Source organism: Cornus florida, unplaced genomic scaffold, assembly GCF_030987335.1.
Source record: "Cornus florida cultivar Cherokee Brave unplaced genomic scaffold, ASM3098733v1 CherokeeBrave_3.0.0_Hap2_Chr10, whole genome shotgun sequence".
Taxonomy (NCBI): domain Eukaryota; kingdom Viridiplantae; phylum Streptophyta; class Magnoliopsida; order Cornales; family Cornaceae; genus Cornus; species Cornus florida.
Genome location: NW_026775580.1, coordinates 63,132,326 through 63,147,240, shown reverse-complemented (window position 1 = coordinate 63,147,240; position 14,915 = coordinate 63,132,326). Strand labels below are relative to the sequence as shown.

At 36.3% G+C, this 14,915-nt stretch overlaps 1 protein-coding gene across 1 annotated transcript; it reads left to right on the top strand.

Annotated features, from left to right (window-relative positions):
- Nucleotides 1-774: 774 nt before the first annotated feature.
- Nucleotides 775-4,930, top strand: LOC132279052 (7-deoxyloganetin glucosyltransferase-like). Its single transcript, XM_059780974.1, has 2 exons — nt 775-1,494; nt 3,938-4,930. Exons 1-2 carry the CDS (start codon nt 987-989, stop codon nt 4,882-4,884), a joined length of 1,455 nt encoding a protein of 484 aa, XP_059636957.1. The 5' UTR covers nt 775-986; the 3' UTR covers nt 4,885-4,930.
- The last annotated feature ends 9,985 nt before the right edge of the window (nt 4,931-14,915 follow it).

The window sequence follows — 14,915 nt, the reverse complement described above, 5'->3', positions numbered from 1 at the left end:
AAGTTTTGTTATATTGATTTGGTGATGGGTGGAGAATTTTGTGATGGGTATGCTTAATGATGGGTCACAAAATATTTATGGGGTTTTCCGATTGAGTTGCTTTTGATTGGGTTTGCTTTCCATTGGTTATGCCAAGAGTTTGTAAGTAACGAAAATTACAGAGGGAGGAGAGATCAAGAAATCTTGAACAATGCTCAACACCTCGTCCTCATCGCTGGTTCATGGTGGTTATATATATAGATTTCTTACCCAAGTTGTGAGCCTGTGACTGATCGAGGGAGATGAAAGATGAAGAATGAGGAGGGATTTTCCTCACCAAATCTGTCACTGGATTGAAGGCTAAGATGTCGGTGGAGAGAAAGAGGGTGGTGTTGGCCGTCCGTCGATGGTGGAGATCTTTGAAGAAGAAAGAATATAGTAGTGTGTGTGTGTATTTTTTTACACACACGTCACATTCTGATTGGGTATTGATGATAAGGTTGGTGTGTTGTCGAATTTGTAATGGATACTGAGATTACAACCCTCCATGTCACACTATTGGTGATAAGTTTGTGTGTGTTGTCAAATTTTTAGTGGATGTTGTGATTACACCCCTCCATGTCATTTGCTTTATTGAAACCAATCTGAAACGATGTAGTTTTATATATGGGTAAAATTGTCTTTAAAATGCCTAATAAAATTATTTTTTACTACTCTATTAAAAAAAAAATATCCTTTTTTAAAAAACTCCAACCTATCCAAGTTGCATCCCTGATCTCACCTAGGGATGTGTTTTTCCCGCCAAATGAGAGGATCTAAAACGTTAGCCGACTACTAGTGCTGTACGAAAATCGGCTGAAGCCGCTACGTAAGCATTTACGTCAATCTGATTGCTATTTCATTCTTCTATAAATTAAGTAATGCTCTAGAGATTGAGAGGGGGGGTCAACCACCGTTTGTCAGCGTAGAGAGAGAACGTTAGAGAGAGAGAGTGAGAAGAGAACGCCATGGCAGGAGAACAGAAGCCTAAACCTCACGCGGTGTGCATGCCCAACCCAGCACAGGGTCACGTATTCCCCATGTACAAGGTCGCCAAGCTCCTCTACTACAGAGGCTTCCACGTCACCTTCGTCAACACCGAGTACAACCAGCGACGCCTCCTCCGTTCGCGTGGACCCACCGCCCTCGACGGCCTCCCGTCGTTCCGATTCGCCGCCATTCCCGACGGCCTCCCGCCCGTCGACGGAGACGTCACCCAAGGCGCGTGGCAGCTCTGCGAGTCCATGCCCAAGAACTGCGGCGCTCCCTTCAGGGACCTGCTCGGAAAACTCAACTCGTCGGACGACGTCCCTCCGGTGACCTGTGTGGTTTCCGACGGAGTCATGAGCTTCACCCTCGAGGTCGCTGAGGAACTGGGTATTCCGAATGTTCTGTTCTGGACCACCAGTGCTTGTGGGTTCTTGAGCTACGCCTACTATCGCCAATTGGTCGAAAAGGGTTTTACACCCTTCAAAGGTATTTTTGTTAACCTCAATATCTCTCTGTTTTTGCCCAAAATCAGATCTTAATCTATTTTTTTATTTTTATTTTTTGGGCATAGATCATACAGTTTACACAGTTTTTTTTTTTATCTTCGACATTAGGAGAGGAATAAAAATAAAAAATTTGCCAGCTCTTTAAACTAGTTTTCTGTGACATGTGACATAAAAATATTATTTAGTTTTTATACTTTTAATATTCTTGCTGATTTATTATATTATATTTGTCCGTTGCAGATTTATTTTATATATATATATATATATATATATATTTGGCCTTTTAACAATTTGAAGATTAGATGTGATAGTTTATTTGAAATTAATTGCCGAGAAACACACTACTATATTCAATGCAATTAACAGTCAAACTATTGACTATTGAGTGATATTATACATTAAAAAAAAAAAAAAAAAAATCATCTTAAAGGTTTGAAGTCAATCTATCATACTTGAATATTACTAAGGGAGCTTTTAGATAAGTAGGAGAGAAAAGAAAAAAAAAGAAGAAGAAGATAGTATTAGTTACGAGGGAAAAAAAATAGAAGAAAATAATAACAATAATTTATATTTATGTTTGGATAAATAGAAAATATGATAAATGGTTATAAAAAATAGAAATGATAACAATTAAATTACTATAATGTCCTTTAAAATAGATGGGATATAAGTCAAATAATAATTTATACTTTTTAATCGTTGAGGGTAGTTTTAGAATTATGAAAATACTACTTAAACACTATCTTTTCTTTTCGTATCTCTTCCTATCTTTTCTTTTCTCGCATTTTAACCTACCCAAATACAATTTACATTATCATTTCATTTTTTTTTTTTTACTATCCCTCCAAATCTCTCAATCCAAACATAACCTAAGAGTATCCCAATGCACACTCCACACTTAATTCTACACTTAAAAAAGAAGAAGGTGCAAGGCACGTCAACAATTGTATTTATGTGGATCTACGTTTATTTTAGAGATTTTAAGTTGCTATTATGCACTATTTTTAGCATTCTACACTTTATTATTTTTAAAATTTTATTTATTAAAAAATAAATATTTTCTTTTTCAATTGTTTGTTTGTTTTTTGCAACTATTCTCAACAATTATAGTGATAATGGCTATAATTCTGTGATTCGATTATATGTTTTGAAATTTAAAATTTTTTTTAAAAACAATGATATTACATATATAAATAAAAATTGCATTACACAGATTCGTACACATAAAATAAAATAATATAATTCAGAAAAAAATTATATATTAATACTTTTTGAAGGTGTTAAAAAAATATTAGACATTACAATTAATCACACATATATAATAAAACTTAAATAAATACATAACATATACAATACAATAGAATAACTATTTTACACACTACCGCACACAATCACTCCTCCATTTAAAATTATTAATCAAACACCAGGCCCACTTTCAGACAATATCAGGCTCTACTAAGTTATACAAATTATTAAGTGTAAAAAAATTAGTGAGGCCAACAAGTGTATAATGTGCACAACAAACTAACTCATTTGTTACAAAGTTGCATATTATTCCAAATTGTGTGCGATGGGGATGCTCTAAATAAAGTGATTGAAGCCATACATAAGCACAATTTTTTAACTTATTTGGTTGTTTCAAAATATCACACCAGACATCTCGAAACAACTAATAGAAAGTGATCGCTAATTTGATCAGCAACTTAAAGAGTGAAACAACAGGTTTACCAGAAAATTAAAATGAAAGGAAAATTAAAACATATATATATATATATAAAATTATTCCTTGTGGCCATGAAGTAACAGCAAGAGTGGAAGCAAATTCAGGGAGAGGACCACAAGATTCCTCACTTTGGTCATTATACATTTGGATTTTTTTATTTATTTAAAATAAGAGAAGAGATGTTGCTATAAGGGTATTTACGTCTTTGCATGAGTTTGAAATGTGAGGTCCTCATTGGAACGCTTTGTAAACCTAAGGGGGCTTATTAATATATAATGCATTGTAAGAATATTAGTATAAGGGTGTTAAGTACACTCAATCAATTTTTTGCCCCAGTTATTAATTTTAATCTACTTACTGTGCCATCCAATTCTTAATTTTAATATACTTTGTATGGGGTATTAGAAGGCGGGCTCAATAAGGTTGCTCCATTTTAGTCCCGAGTTCATGGTTTGGTTTTGAAATAGAAAACTCCAACTTCATACAGGTAAGATAGCATGCATGTAATCCTTTTCAAACTTTGCAATGGCATGAGTATCGGACATTGAGCTACTTCATATATATATATATTTTTTTACTTCCTATGGGGGTTTGTTTCCTCAAATTTGAAAATTTCTTTTTGGTGGGCATTTGCAGTTTTTGCATTTCAATTGGTAATGCATTTGGTTTTGATCAAACTGCTTACTTTGATGTATTGCAGATGAGAGTTATTTGACAAATGGGTACTTAGACACACTGATAGATTGGATACCAGGCATGAAGGGTATACGTTTGAAGGAGCTTCCGACATTTATTCGAACCACGAACCCTAATGATGTCATGCTAAACTTCGCCATCAATGAAGCTGAGAGATCTCACAAGTGTTCTGCTATAATTTTGAATACAATCGACGTCTTGGAACGAGATTGTTTGGACGCACTTGCACCGATGTTTCCTCCTATATACCCAATCGGTCCTCTTCACCTCCTAGAGAAGAAACAACTCCCAGAAAACGACGAACTCAAATCCATTGGACTGAATCTACTGAAAGAAGACTCTGGGTGTCTCGAATGGCTTGATTCAAAACAGCCCAATTCGGTGATCTACGTGAATTTTGGCAGTGTGGCTCGAATGACATCGCAGCAGCTTATTGAATTCGCTTGGGGACTTGCCAATAGCAAGCAGAACTTCTTATGGGCCATTAGGCCTGATCTAGTCCTCGGTGACTCGGCCGTTCTTCCACCGGAGTTCGAGGAGTTGACCAAAGAAAAGGGTTTCCTGTCAAGCTGGTGCCCTCAGGAGCAGATCCTTACCCACCCGTCGATCGGAGGGTACTTGACACATTGTGGGTGGAATTCAATTCTTGAAACCATTTCCGGTGGCGTGCCTACCATATGTTGGCCGGCTTTCGCGGAGCAGCCGACCAACTGTTGGTTCTGTTGCAACCATTGGGGGATTGGCATGGAGATTACTGATGTTCACAGGGATGAAGTGAAGAGACTTGTGAGGGAGTTGATGGTTGGAGAGAAGGGGAAAGAGATGAAGAGAAGAGTCATGGAGTGGAAGAAGAGTGCTGAAGAGACCACTTGTACAGGTGGGTCATCTTACAACAACTTTTATGATAAGATGGTGGATGAGGTGCTCTTGTCCAAATTTCAGACTAGTTAAACATTACCAATATTTGGGAATTGAAATTTGGTTTCTTGATCAATAATATTTTTAGCATCTGATAAAGTCCTATGCGGTGTGGATTTGTTTTATTCTTTCTGAACAGCCAATATTTGCGGCCTAGGAATAGGAAGCTTGGCTGTGAATTACAGAGCATTTCCCATAATGGTGGAAGAAATTATTAATTTTCAGTCAATCTTATTGATAAAACAAATTGGGATACTATTAGAAGCACATAAATGACAGAGACAGGTGACATCTCAACTACACTGGTCAATTACTTTGTTGATTCGAATCCGATAATTAAACTATGGTTTGAATTCGTATTGATAATAATACTCCGAAAGAGTCTTTAGGCGCTCCACCTTTATTTTCAAATTATATGACAAAAATAACTCTGAATCACACTTAAGTTCTGTTTGTTTTGATATAAAATATTTTTTTGAAATATATATATATATATATATTTTTGAATTAAGTGCAAAAAACACTCTCCATATATGCAAAAGGTGCAAAAAAAAAAACCCCTACTATAGGTGTATAACACCCTATATTATACCTTTTATGAGCAAATTGTCCTCTAATCACCAATTTTAACCAAATATTTTTATAAAAAACTCAAAATGCCCTCCTCTCTCCCGTGGTAGCACCAGCCCTCCCAAAGAAGAGGGCTCCTTATTATTATTATTTGTAAGTTAGTATTCACACATTTGTCTTTTCCGAGATTTGAACCTTTAACTTCTTTTTAAAAAGTAAGAGACTGATATCGTTAAGCAATTGACTTGTTAGTCACGACTCCTTATTTTCCTATCCTAAATGACTATTTCATTGCAATTTCCTTATTGTCGGTTCCCTGCGCCATTGTATGATGACAATAATCAAAAGCCGGTAGGTTGGAAATATTCTTTGATGATCCTCCTTTTTACAATGACAATGATATAAACCAGTGTTGAGATTTTATCTATTGTATAGCTGTAGGATTGAATTATTTTCTCATTAATTTAGGACTAATTGGTAGGTAATTAATTTCTCGATTTTTGTATATTTAGTTACCTATTTTAACTAGATATTATTCTATAAATTGAATGTAATACCGTGAATAATATAGAATAGAATTTTGAATTCTCACATTTTTTCTCTGAATTTCAAGGTGGTATCAAAGCCAGGTTGAAACGTATTTTTTGAATTTTTTTTTTTTTAGCTTCGAAATACACACACCCATACATAGACCCATACACAACCGATACATCAATAGTTCTCATATCCATATACAAGCATCTCATATCCATATACACATAAATTCACAAACCCAGAAATTCTCAACCATCAAATTCACAAACCCAGAAATTCTTAACCATTCTCCATCAGAAGCTAACCAAACCGCTGCACCTCGACGGATCTGTATCGTATCGCATCGCTGGATCTTCTTCATTGACTGCCGAACCGCTGTCCATAGCGTCGTCGTATCCATCTCAGCTGAACAAGCCGCCTCTCCACTGCCGTCTCAATCATCGCCGCCGGACCCATCGTCGCCGTCGCACAAGGAGGAGAACCTACAGCCACTGCTGTCTCCATCATCCAAATGCCGGCCGCTCTGCCAAACCGAACAAGCCGCCATCGCCGCCGGATCCATCGTCGCCGTCGCACAAGGAGGAGAACCTCCAGCTGCTTTCATCAGTTCAGTTGTTTCTCTGTTGCTTAATAGAGACTAATTGGGCTACTTGGATTTATTTTGTTATATATATATATTATAAATATATATAATATCTCAAAAAAAAAAAAAAAAAAAAAAATTCAAAACCCTCTGTTTGGCCACAAGTGTACTCCTATTCCAATTCTGGATTAGTTCAAAACTAAACCAGTTTTTTTGTAACCTTATTTGAAAACTGGTTCTGTGATAAACCAGTTCCCAAAAAAAAAAAAAAATAAAAAATAAAAAAAAAGAAGCGTGGAAACAATATTAAATCATCTGGAGTAGACAAGTCTACCTACAAATGCACTTATTGCAACCAGACTGGTCATACCAAAAGTCACTGTTTCAAACTTGTGGGATATCCGAAATGGTGGGATCTTCGCCATTGGAAGAAGAATTCAACAAAGACCTCCAATGCAGCAGTTGTTAAGACAACAGATATTGGTGGTAAGAATTTCAATATTTCTACACATGTTGCTAATAGTGCATGGATAATTGATTCTGATGCCACAGATCATATGACATGTCTCACCTCTTACTTCATCCTTACACAAATTTGTTTCTACTGTCAATGGGACTTCAACCCCAGTTATTGGGGAAGGATCTTTGACACTCATTGATCATCTGCATTTAGATTCTGTTTTAGTTGTTCCCTCTTTAGATTCTAATCTTTTGTCAGTTTCCCAAATAACCACAGCTTTATCTTGTGTTGTCATTTTTTGGCCTGATTTTTGTGTGTTTAAGGACATCCAAACAAAGCAGACGATTGGCTGTGTTATTCGGCGAGGGAAACTGTATTACTTGGACTTGATGTCCAAAAGTTCTGACAAGCTACGACAAGCCTTGACAGTGGATGGTTCTGAGGGGGAGAGAAAAAAATCTGAAATCTGGCTGTGGCATCGACGTCTCGGGCATGCTTCCTTTGGTTATCTGAAAAAATTATTTCCTAGTTTGTTTGAAAAATGTGATGTTTCTAATTTCCGCTGTGATGTTTGTGAACTAGCAAAGAGCCATAGTGTTTCGTATCCATTATGTTTGCATAAAAGTCCACTTCCTTTTATGATTACACATTTTGATGTTTGGGGTTCATCCAAAGTCACTACTTTAGGTGGATCTCATTGGTTTGTTACTTTTATTGATGACTGTACCAAGATGACCTGGTTGTGTTTGATGAAGTCCAAAGGTGAAGTGAACTTATTGTTTCAGAAGTTTCATAAAATGGTTAAAACTCAATACAATGCACATGTTCAGGTTCTCGTAGTGACAATGATGGAGAATATCAGAGTTTTGACCTTCAGCAGTATTTGGAAGCACATTGAATTATTCATCAAGCCACTTGTTCCAATACACCCCAGCAGAACGGGGTTGCCAAGCGAAAAAATCGACACTTGTTGGAGGTTATTTGTGCTTCATTGATAGAGCGCATATGCCATTATCGTATTGGAAAAAAGCCCTTACCTCTGCATCATATCTCATCAATCGAGAACCTTCCAGCTCTATTGCCTTCCGGATACCATTGTAGGCTCTCACTGACGCAGTTGTTGCCCCAACTGTCGCCAATCTACCTCCTCATGTCTTTGGTTGTGTAACATTTGTACACCTCCATAAGCATCAACGCAACAAGCTAACTCCTCGAGTATTGCGATGTGTTTTTCTCGGATATACTACTCATCAAAAGGGGTATCGCTGTTATCACCCTCCCACTCGACGAATGTTTATCACAATGGATGTTGTCTTCCATGAAGACTCGATGTATTTTTCCTCTGCGTCTGAACTTCAGGGGGAGTATCGGAATGAAATTCAGACTCTAGATTATGATTATCACACTTTTAAGGACGGCAATTCTAGTGTTGATGACTCACAAGTTGGACCAACCAATCAGGAATCGGGCGAATTGGATTCAAGTGGTAAGTTTGGATCAAAGTGGTGATGAACGCCCAGAAATGGAAAGTATGGCGCCAACCCCATCATCGTCTGAGTTCGGATCCCTCGCAACTGATTTATCAAACCAATCACCTGCTGAGGATGTTCCTGATTTAGTGCCTGAGCCACTCAGAAAACAATTACCACCGTGTCATACTAGAGGTATTCCTAAACCCACATATGAACCCGAACTTTCTAGTAAAGTTAAATATCCCATGGGCAATTATGTGTTGAACCATCGTTTGTCAACATCAAATTTGTCATTTGTAAATCAATTATCTACTGTATCTATTCCTAACAATGTGCAAGAAGCCTTAACTGACCATCGGTGGAAAGCAACTATGAACGAGGAGATGAAAAACTTGGGATCTCATTGATCCTCCACCAGGAAAGAAACCAGTTGGATGTCGATGGATTTACACTGTGAAGTATAAAGCCGATGTCACAGTTGAACGCTTTAAAGTAAGATTGGTGGCGAAAGGTTACACCCAAACCTATAGAATCGATTACACAGAGACGTTCGCACCTGTAGCCAAAATCAACATAGTTCGGGTCTTGTTGTCTTTAGCTGCGAAGTTGGATTGGCTATTGCAACAATTCGATGTGAAGAATGCCTTTTTGCATGGTGAATTATCTGAAGAAGTCTACATGGATCTCCGAAAAGCATAGTCGGAAGGTCTGCAGGTTAAAGAAATCATTATATGGGTTGAAATAATCTCCAAGAGCATGGTTTGGAAGATTCATAAAGTCTATGATAGCATTTGGCTATTGTCAGAGCAATTCAGACCACACGTTATTTCTGAAGAAACAACAGGGTAAGTTCACTACACTCATTGAATATGTAGATGACATGGTGGTTACAGGGAATGATCCTAAAGAAATGAAGGCTCTCAAGAAATACTTGTCCAGAGAATTTGAAATGAAAGATCTAGGTCCTTTGAGATATTTTCTTGGGATCGAAGTATCTCGATCTAATAAAGGAATCTTTCTATCTCAAAGAAAATATGCCTTAGATCTATTACAAGAGACTGGCATGACAGCATTTCAACCAGCTGAGACACCAGTGGAAGAAGGACTGAAGTTATGTGTTGAGTCCAACCAAGTACCTACTAATAAAGGAAGATACCAAAGACTTGTAGGGAGATTAATATACTTAGCACACATGAGACCGGATCTGGCTTGTGCATTGAGCATTGTTAGCCAGTTTATGCATGATCCTAGAGAGCAACATATGAATGCAGTTATGCGCATTTTGAGGTATTTGAAATTTGCTCCTGGAAAAGGAATTTTGTTCACTAAAAATGCTGGTTATCAAAACATAGATGCATATATTGATGCTGACTAGGCTTGAGCTATAGATGATAGACGATCTACTTCTGGTTACTTCACTTTTGTAGGAGGTAATCTTGTTACATGGAGAAGCAAGAAACAACATGTTGTTGCTCGCTCGAGTGCAGAAGCTGAATTCAGAGGTATGGCACTTAGACTTTGTGAAACTTTGTGGTTAAGACTTTTCTTGCGGGATTTGGGTTATCTACCTGGGCAACCGATTCGACTATATTGTGACAATAAAGTAGCATGTGATATTGCCCATAATCCAGTTCAACATGATCGTACAAAGCATGTTGAAATAGACAGATTTTTCATTAAGGAGAAGTTGGATGGAAAAATTGTGGAGTTGCCTAAGATTCGTTCTGAGGATCAACTAGTCGACATTCTCACCAAAGCAGTCTCAAATCAAGTGTTTTCAAAAATTTTAGACAAGTTGGGCATGTGTGACATCCATGTACCAACTTGAGGGGGAGTGTTGAGATTTTACCTATTGTACAGCTGTAGAATTGAATTATTTTCTCATTGATTTAGGGCTAATTGGTAGGTAATTAATTTCCCGATTATTGTATATTTAGTTACCTATTTTAGCTAGATATTACTCTATAAATTGAATGTAATACCATCGTGAATAATATAGAATAGAATTTTGAATTCTCATATTTGTTCTCTGAATTTCAAGAACCAGGTGGATCTTGAACCACCCAAAGCTACACCAACAGTTAAAAGCCAACTCATAGATGAAAGTCCCTTGATATGGAGTATCTACACGCTGCAAGCTGAATTATAAAGCCAATACCCATCCAAGTTAATCACCAATATCAACGGCTCTTTAGCCAATTGGGTATCATTGAAATTCGAACAAGCAGATGAGATCAATCTGCTTCCTACTTCGAAGGTGACAAACGGCAGCTCGAAGTTATGCCGGCGAGAGAGCGCCACCAGAAAGCTTCATCAATGGTAGCCAAATGGATTATCCCTCATCTCTTTCTATATAGGATTCTCTCTCTATAGACCCATTTTCTATAAATGGATTCTCATCCTCCCTTCTTCAGAGTCGCCTCTGCTCTCCGTCTCAACTCCACCACCACCTCCGCTAATGGCCTCTCCATTACTCAAACCCATCTTCGCCGCCCTTCTCCACTACGCCGCCAAACTCAATTCCCCTACCTCTGCCAAAACGACCACCGCCAAGTTCAGTTACTTCGCTGTCGCTGTCCTTCGCTGTCACACCCCCTGTAACTTCCTCATTTTTTGTCCGACCACTGTAACTTACTCTTTCTCTCTCTATAGACCCATTGTTGGGGCAGTGCTTGAAGCTCAACAATCTTCAAGTGCCCAACTAAAGCTTCCATCATTTCCAGCGAGTTCAGAGGAGAAAAATCCAGTTCACACCATCAAGTGTCAAAATGACAAAGACCCACTCGAGTGTCAGTGAAGCTCAAGATCGGACCGAAGAAGTTCACAGCAATATCAATCGAGCTTTGTATCGTGAAGCTGTGGGGATGGCGGTTATGGGGTGGTGGCTGTGGTGGCGAGAGAAAAGGGGAGAGAGAATATGAGGATAGAGGAGAAAAAATTATGGGGGTATTTTAGACATTTCAGTGAAATATCTTTATTTGCACAAATTAAAACAGTAGGGTGTTTTTTTGCACCTTTTGTACCTAGAGGGGTGTTTCTTGTACTTAATCATTTTTTTAATCAAGTAATATTTTTATTTTGTCAGTATTTGGCAAAGGTCTAGGTCGAGTTCATCGGGTCAGACAAGTAAAATAACTTGCCGAAAATTGATGGATAAATTATTTTTGTTAAATTTTAATATTTTTTTTTCTTTGTAAATATTTTATGACAACCAAATATCAAAAATAAAAAAATATTTTCTAATGGAGCCTTAATTCTTGCTTTTTCTATATTTCAATCTCTGTTTATCTACTTATCTACTAACCACTGCTAAACTCGATCTCATTATCATTTGACACAACCGTGAATTCTAACATAACGCTTGGAACTTTTCCCTTTTTTTTTTTTTTTTTTTGGGCACAACTCTCTAACTTTTTTTGCTTATTTCTGATCAGTTATCACATAATTTTAGTTAATTGCCATAGGGTTAGTTTTGCAAAATTTATTTGTGCTTGTTCAATCAAAGAGAGGAGAGGGAAGAAAATGGATGAAACAAGTATTATGTAGTTTTATGCTAGCTAAAAGGGATTGTTTGAAATATTCACTTTGACAGATTAATTAGGATTCGAATCTAATAATCTTTTAGCTAAATAAATTAGATATGAATTATAATTGATCTGTTTCGATAATTCTCTGATCTAATATAATATAATATAAATATATTATCTTATGCTATATATTATAATATTTATATATTTTTAATTTTTTTATCACTATTTTCTTATTCTTTCCTCCCTCCAGGGACGGAGCCAATGAAGGCCTAGGGGGGGCACGTGCCCCTCCTGAGTTGTCAGCAATCTATAATATATGTGGTAATTTTTAAAAAAATTTCTATATGTATGAAAAAATTTATATAGTACCCCCCCTCAAATTTGTAGTTCCTAAAATTATATTCTTATTATTTTTTTTTTTTTTCTTTTACTCTTCACATTCCTTAAATTTCCTTAGTAGAAAAAGTCAAATTTTTCTTCCTTAATTGAAACTTTTTAACTATTTCCTATTAAAGTTCTTTCATTTTTCTTTCCTTTTATATTTTAATAATTTTCTTCTTCTTTGTCTTTTTGAATTTTATAATTGTTATATATATATATGTGTGTGTGTGTGTGTGTACTCTGTATTGTTTTTTTTTTTTTTTTTTTGTTTGGCAGTGTGCCTCCCCTCACTTGAAATCCTGACTTCGTCACTGCCTCCCTCTCTCTATTTTTTATAATAAAAACTCAAATTCCTAATTTTCTACTATTCCTTTTGTTTATATTTTATTTTACTTCTCCAACTTCTCTCTTTTTTTCCTAATCATTGTGTGCTAAGTCTTTTATAACATTAAATTATTTTAACAAAAAATTACATCATTTTAACAAAAAATTACATCATTTTCCGAGTTATCAGAGTGGATATTCGATTAATAACAAACGATCATGAATTAGATCATAAACAATTCATTGAGTTTTTGGATTAAATAAAACTCTTATCGAATTTGAATCGAATGACCCCTATTCAGGTTTGAATCTGAACCATTGCCTAGCCTAATGGTCCTAATCACAACACTTGTCTTGTAAAAAAGTTCTTGCCAATTTTTTAGTACCTAAAATGCTATTTTAAAGGTTAAAACTTATAAGGGCAAATTATAATGCTCTCCTCTGAGGTTTAGCCTAATTACAAGTAGATCAAATGTTTGCCATTTTTTTTCAAAGACCCCATTCGGACAGATTTAAGCTCTTTTTGAGGTGAATTTACTAAATTACCCTTATTGTTATATTGCTAAAAAATTTTGGAATGACAAATTACCATTTTGCCCATTACATATGGTTGGGACAATTTTTTTGTTTTTTGTTTTCTTCCTCCAATCCTTCTTTCTCTCTCTTCTTTCCATTCTCCCTTTTCCTCCTCTTGCCGCCATCCTTCCACCACCATCGTGGCCACTATTTCCACCAAATCATCATAATCGTCACCACCAATTCAAAACCCCAAAACAAAAACAACATATATATACATACACAAAAGCATACATTCACATCAATCATCATGAAACATTATTGATTGAAAATTATTTGTTCACTAACGATAGCACCTATTTCAAAGACGATTTACTTGAGAGAAAGAATTATGGGTCTATGTAAAACCTTTAAACCCTAGGACCTCATCTCCCCAAATGCCTTCCAAAACCTTAATGCGACTCGTTTTCCTCAACTACACACCTCTATCTCGCAATCTATACACATCCTTGCAACCACTGAGTCACAAACTCAAAAACTAGAGAGAATCACAAACAAGATTGTCAACCTCATCAATTAGCTCGTATTTATGTTATTTGGATTGATTGTAATGTCAATATCACTATTTGGCTTGGGATGATTTTATTTGTTGTCTTGCTTTTATTTATCATTTAATATTTGGCTTGGGATGATTGTAATTTATGTCGTTTATTACATTTTGTATTATACAGATGGATATTAGGATAATAATTGAGTTGTATGATGATGATGATGACGATAATGAATGTGTCATCATAATGGCATGTATGTTGGATTATTATATGAACCATTACCATAAACAACCTTGTAGGGATTCTCTTTTAACCGGGGAAGCATATATAATAGAGATCTTACACGGGCATGGAAGTAGATGTTTTGAAAACTTCAGGATGTCCACCCCTATTTTATTGAAGTTGTGTGGGGAGCTTAGGTTATTAGGGTTGAAAGACTCTACAGGTGCAAGTATTTATGAACAAGTTGACATATTCTTACTTACTTTAGCTCATAATGAAAGGAATCGTATGGTAGCAGAAAGATTTTAACACTCTACCTATACAATTTCAAAATACTTCCATTCGGTTTTACAAAAAGTCTATGATTTAGGAAAACAGATTATTGTTCCCCCAGATTTAACCAAAGTTCCTAACCATATAAGGAAGTAAAAAAAGTACCTCCCTTTTTTTAGGAATTGCGTAGGGACAATTGATGGAACTCATATCCATGCGAACATACCTGTGGACCAGCAAATACCATTTCGTGGTAGGAAGTGGGATACCACACAAAATGTAATGGCTGTTTGTGATTTTGATATGATGTTCACGTATGTCGTAGTAGGATGGGAGGGGTCTACTAATAATTCTAAGATATTGAACGAGACCATTAATAATGAAGATATGCATTTCCCAAAGCCTCCAGACAGTAAATGTCATACTTCCTACATTTTTGCAATAGTTATTTTAAATATCATGGTACAATTGTTTATAGTTTGTAAAATGACAGGAAAATATTATTTGGTAAACTCTGGGTATGCCAATCAACTGGGTTTCTTGGCTCCCTACAGGGGCGAACGATGCCACTTCTAAGAGTACCATAGAGCTTCTCGGTAACCTCAAGGTAGAGAGGAAATATATAATCACAGGCACTTGTCTTTGCGA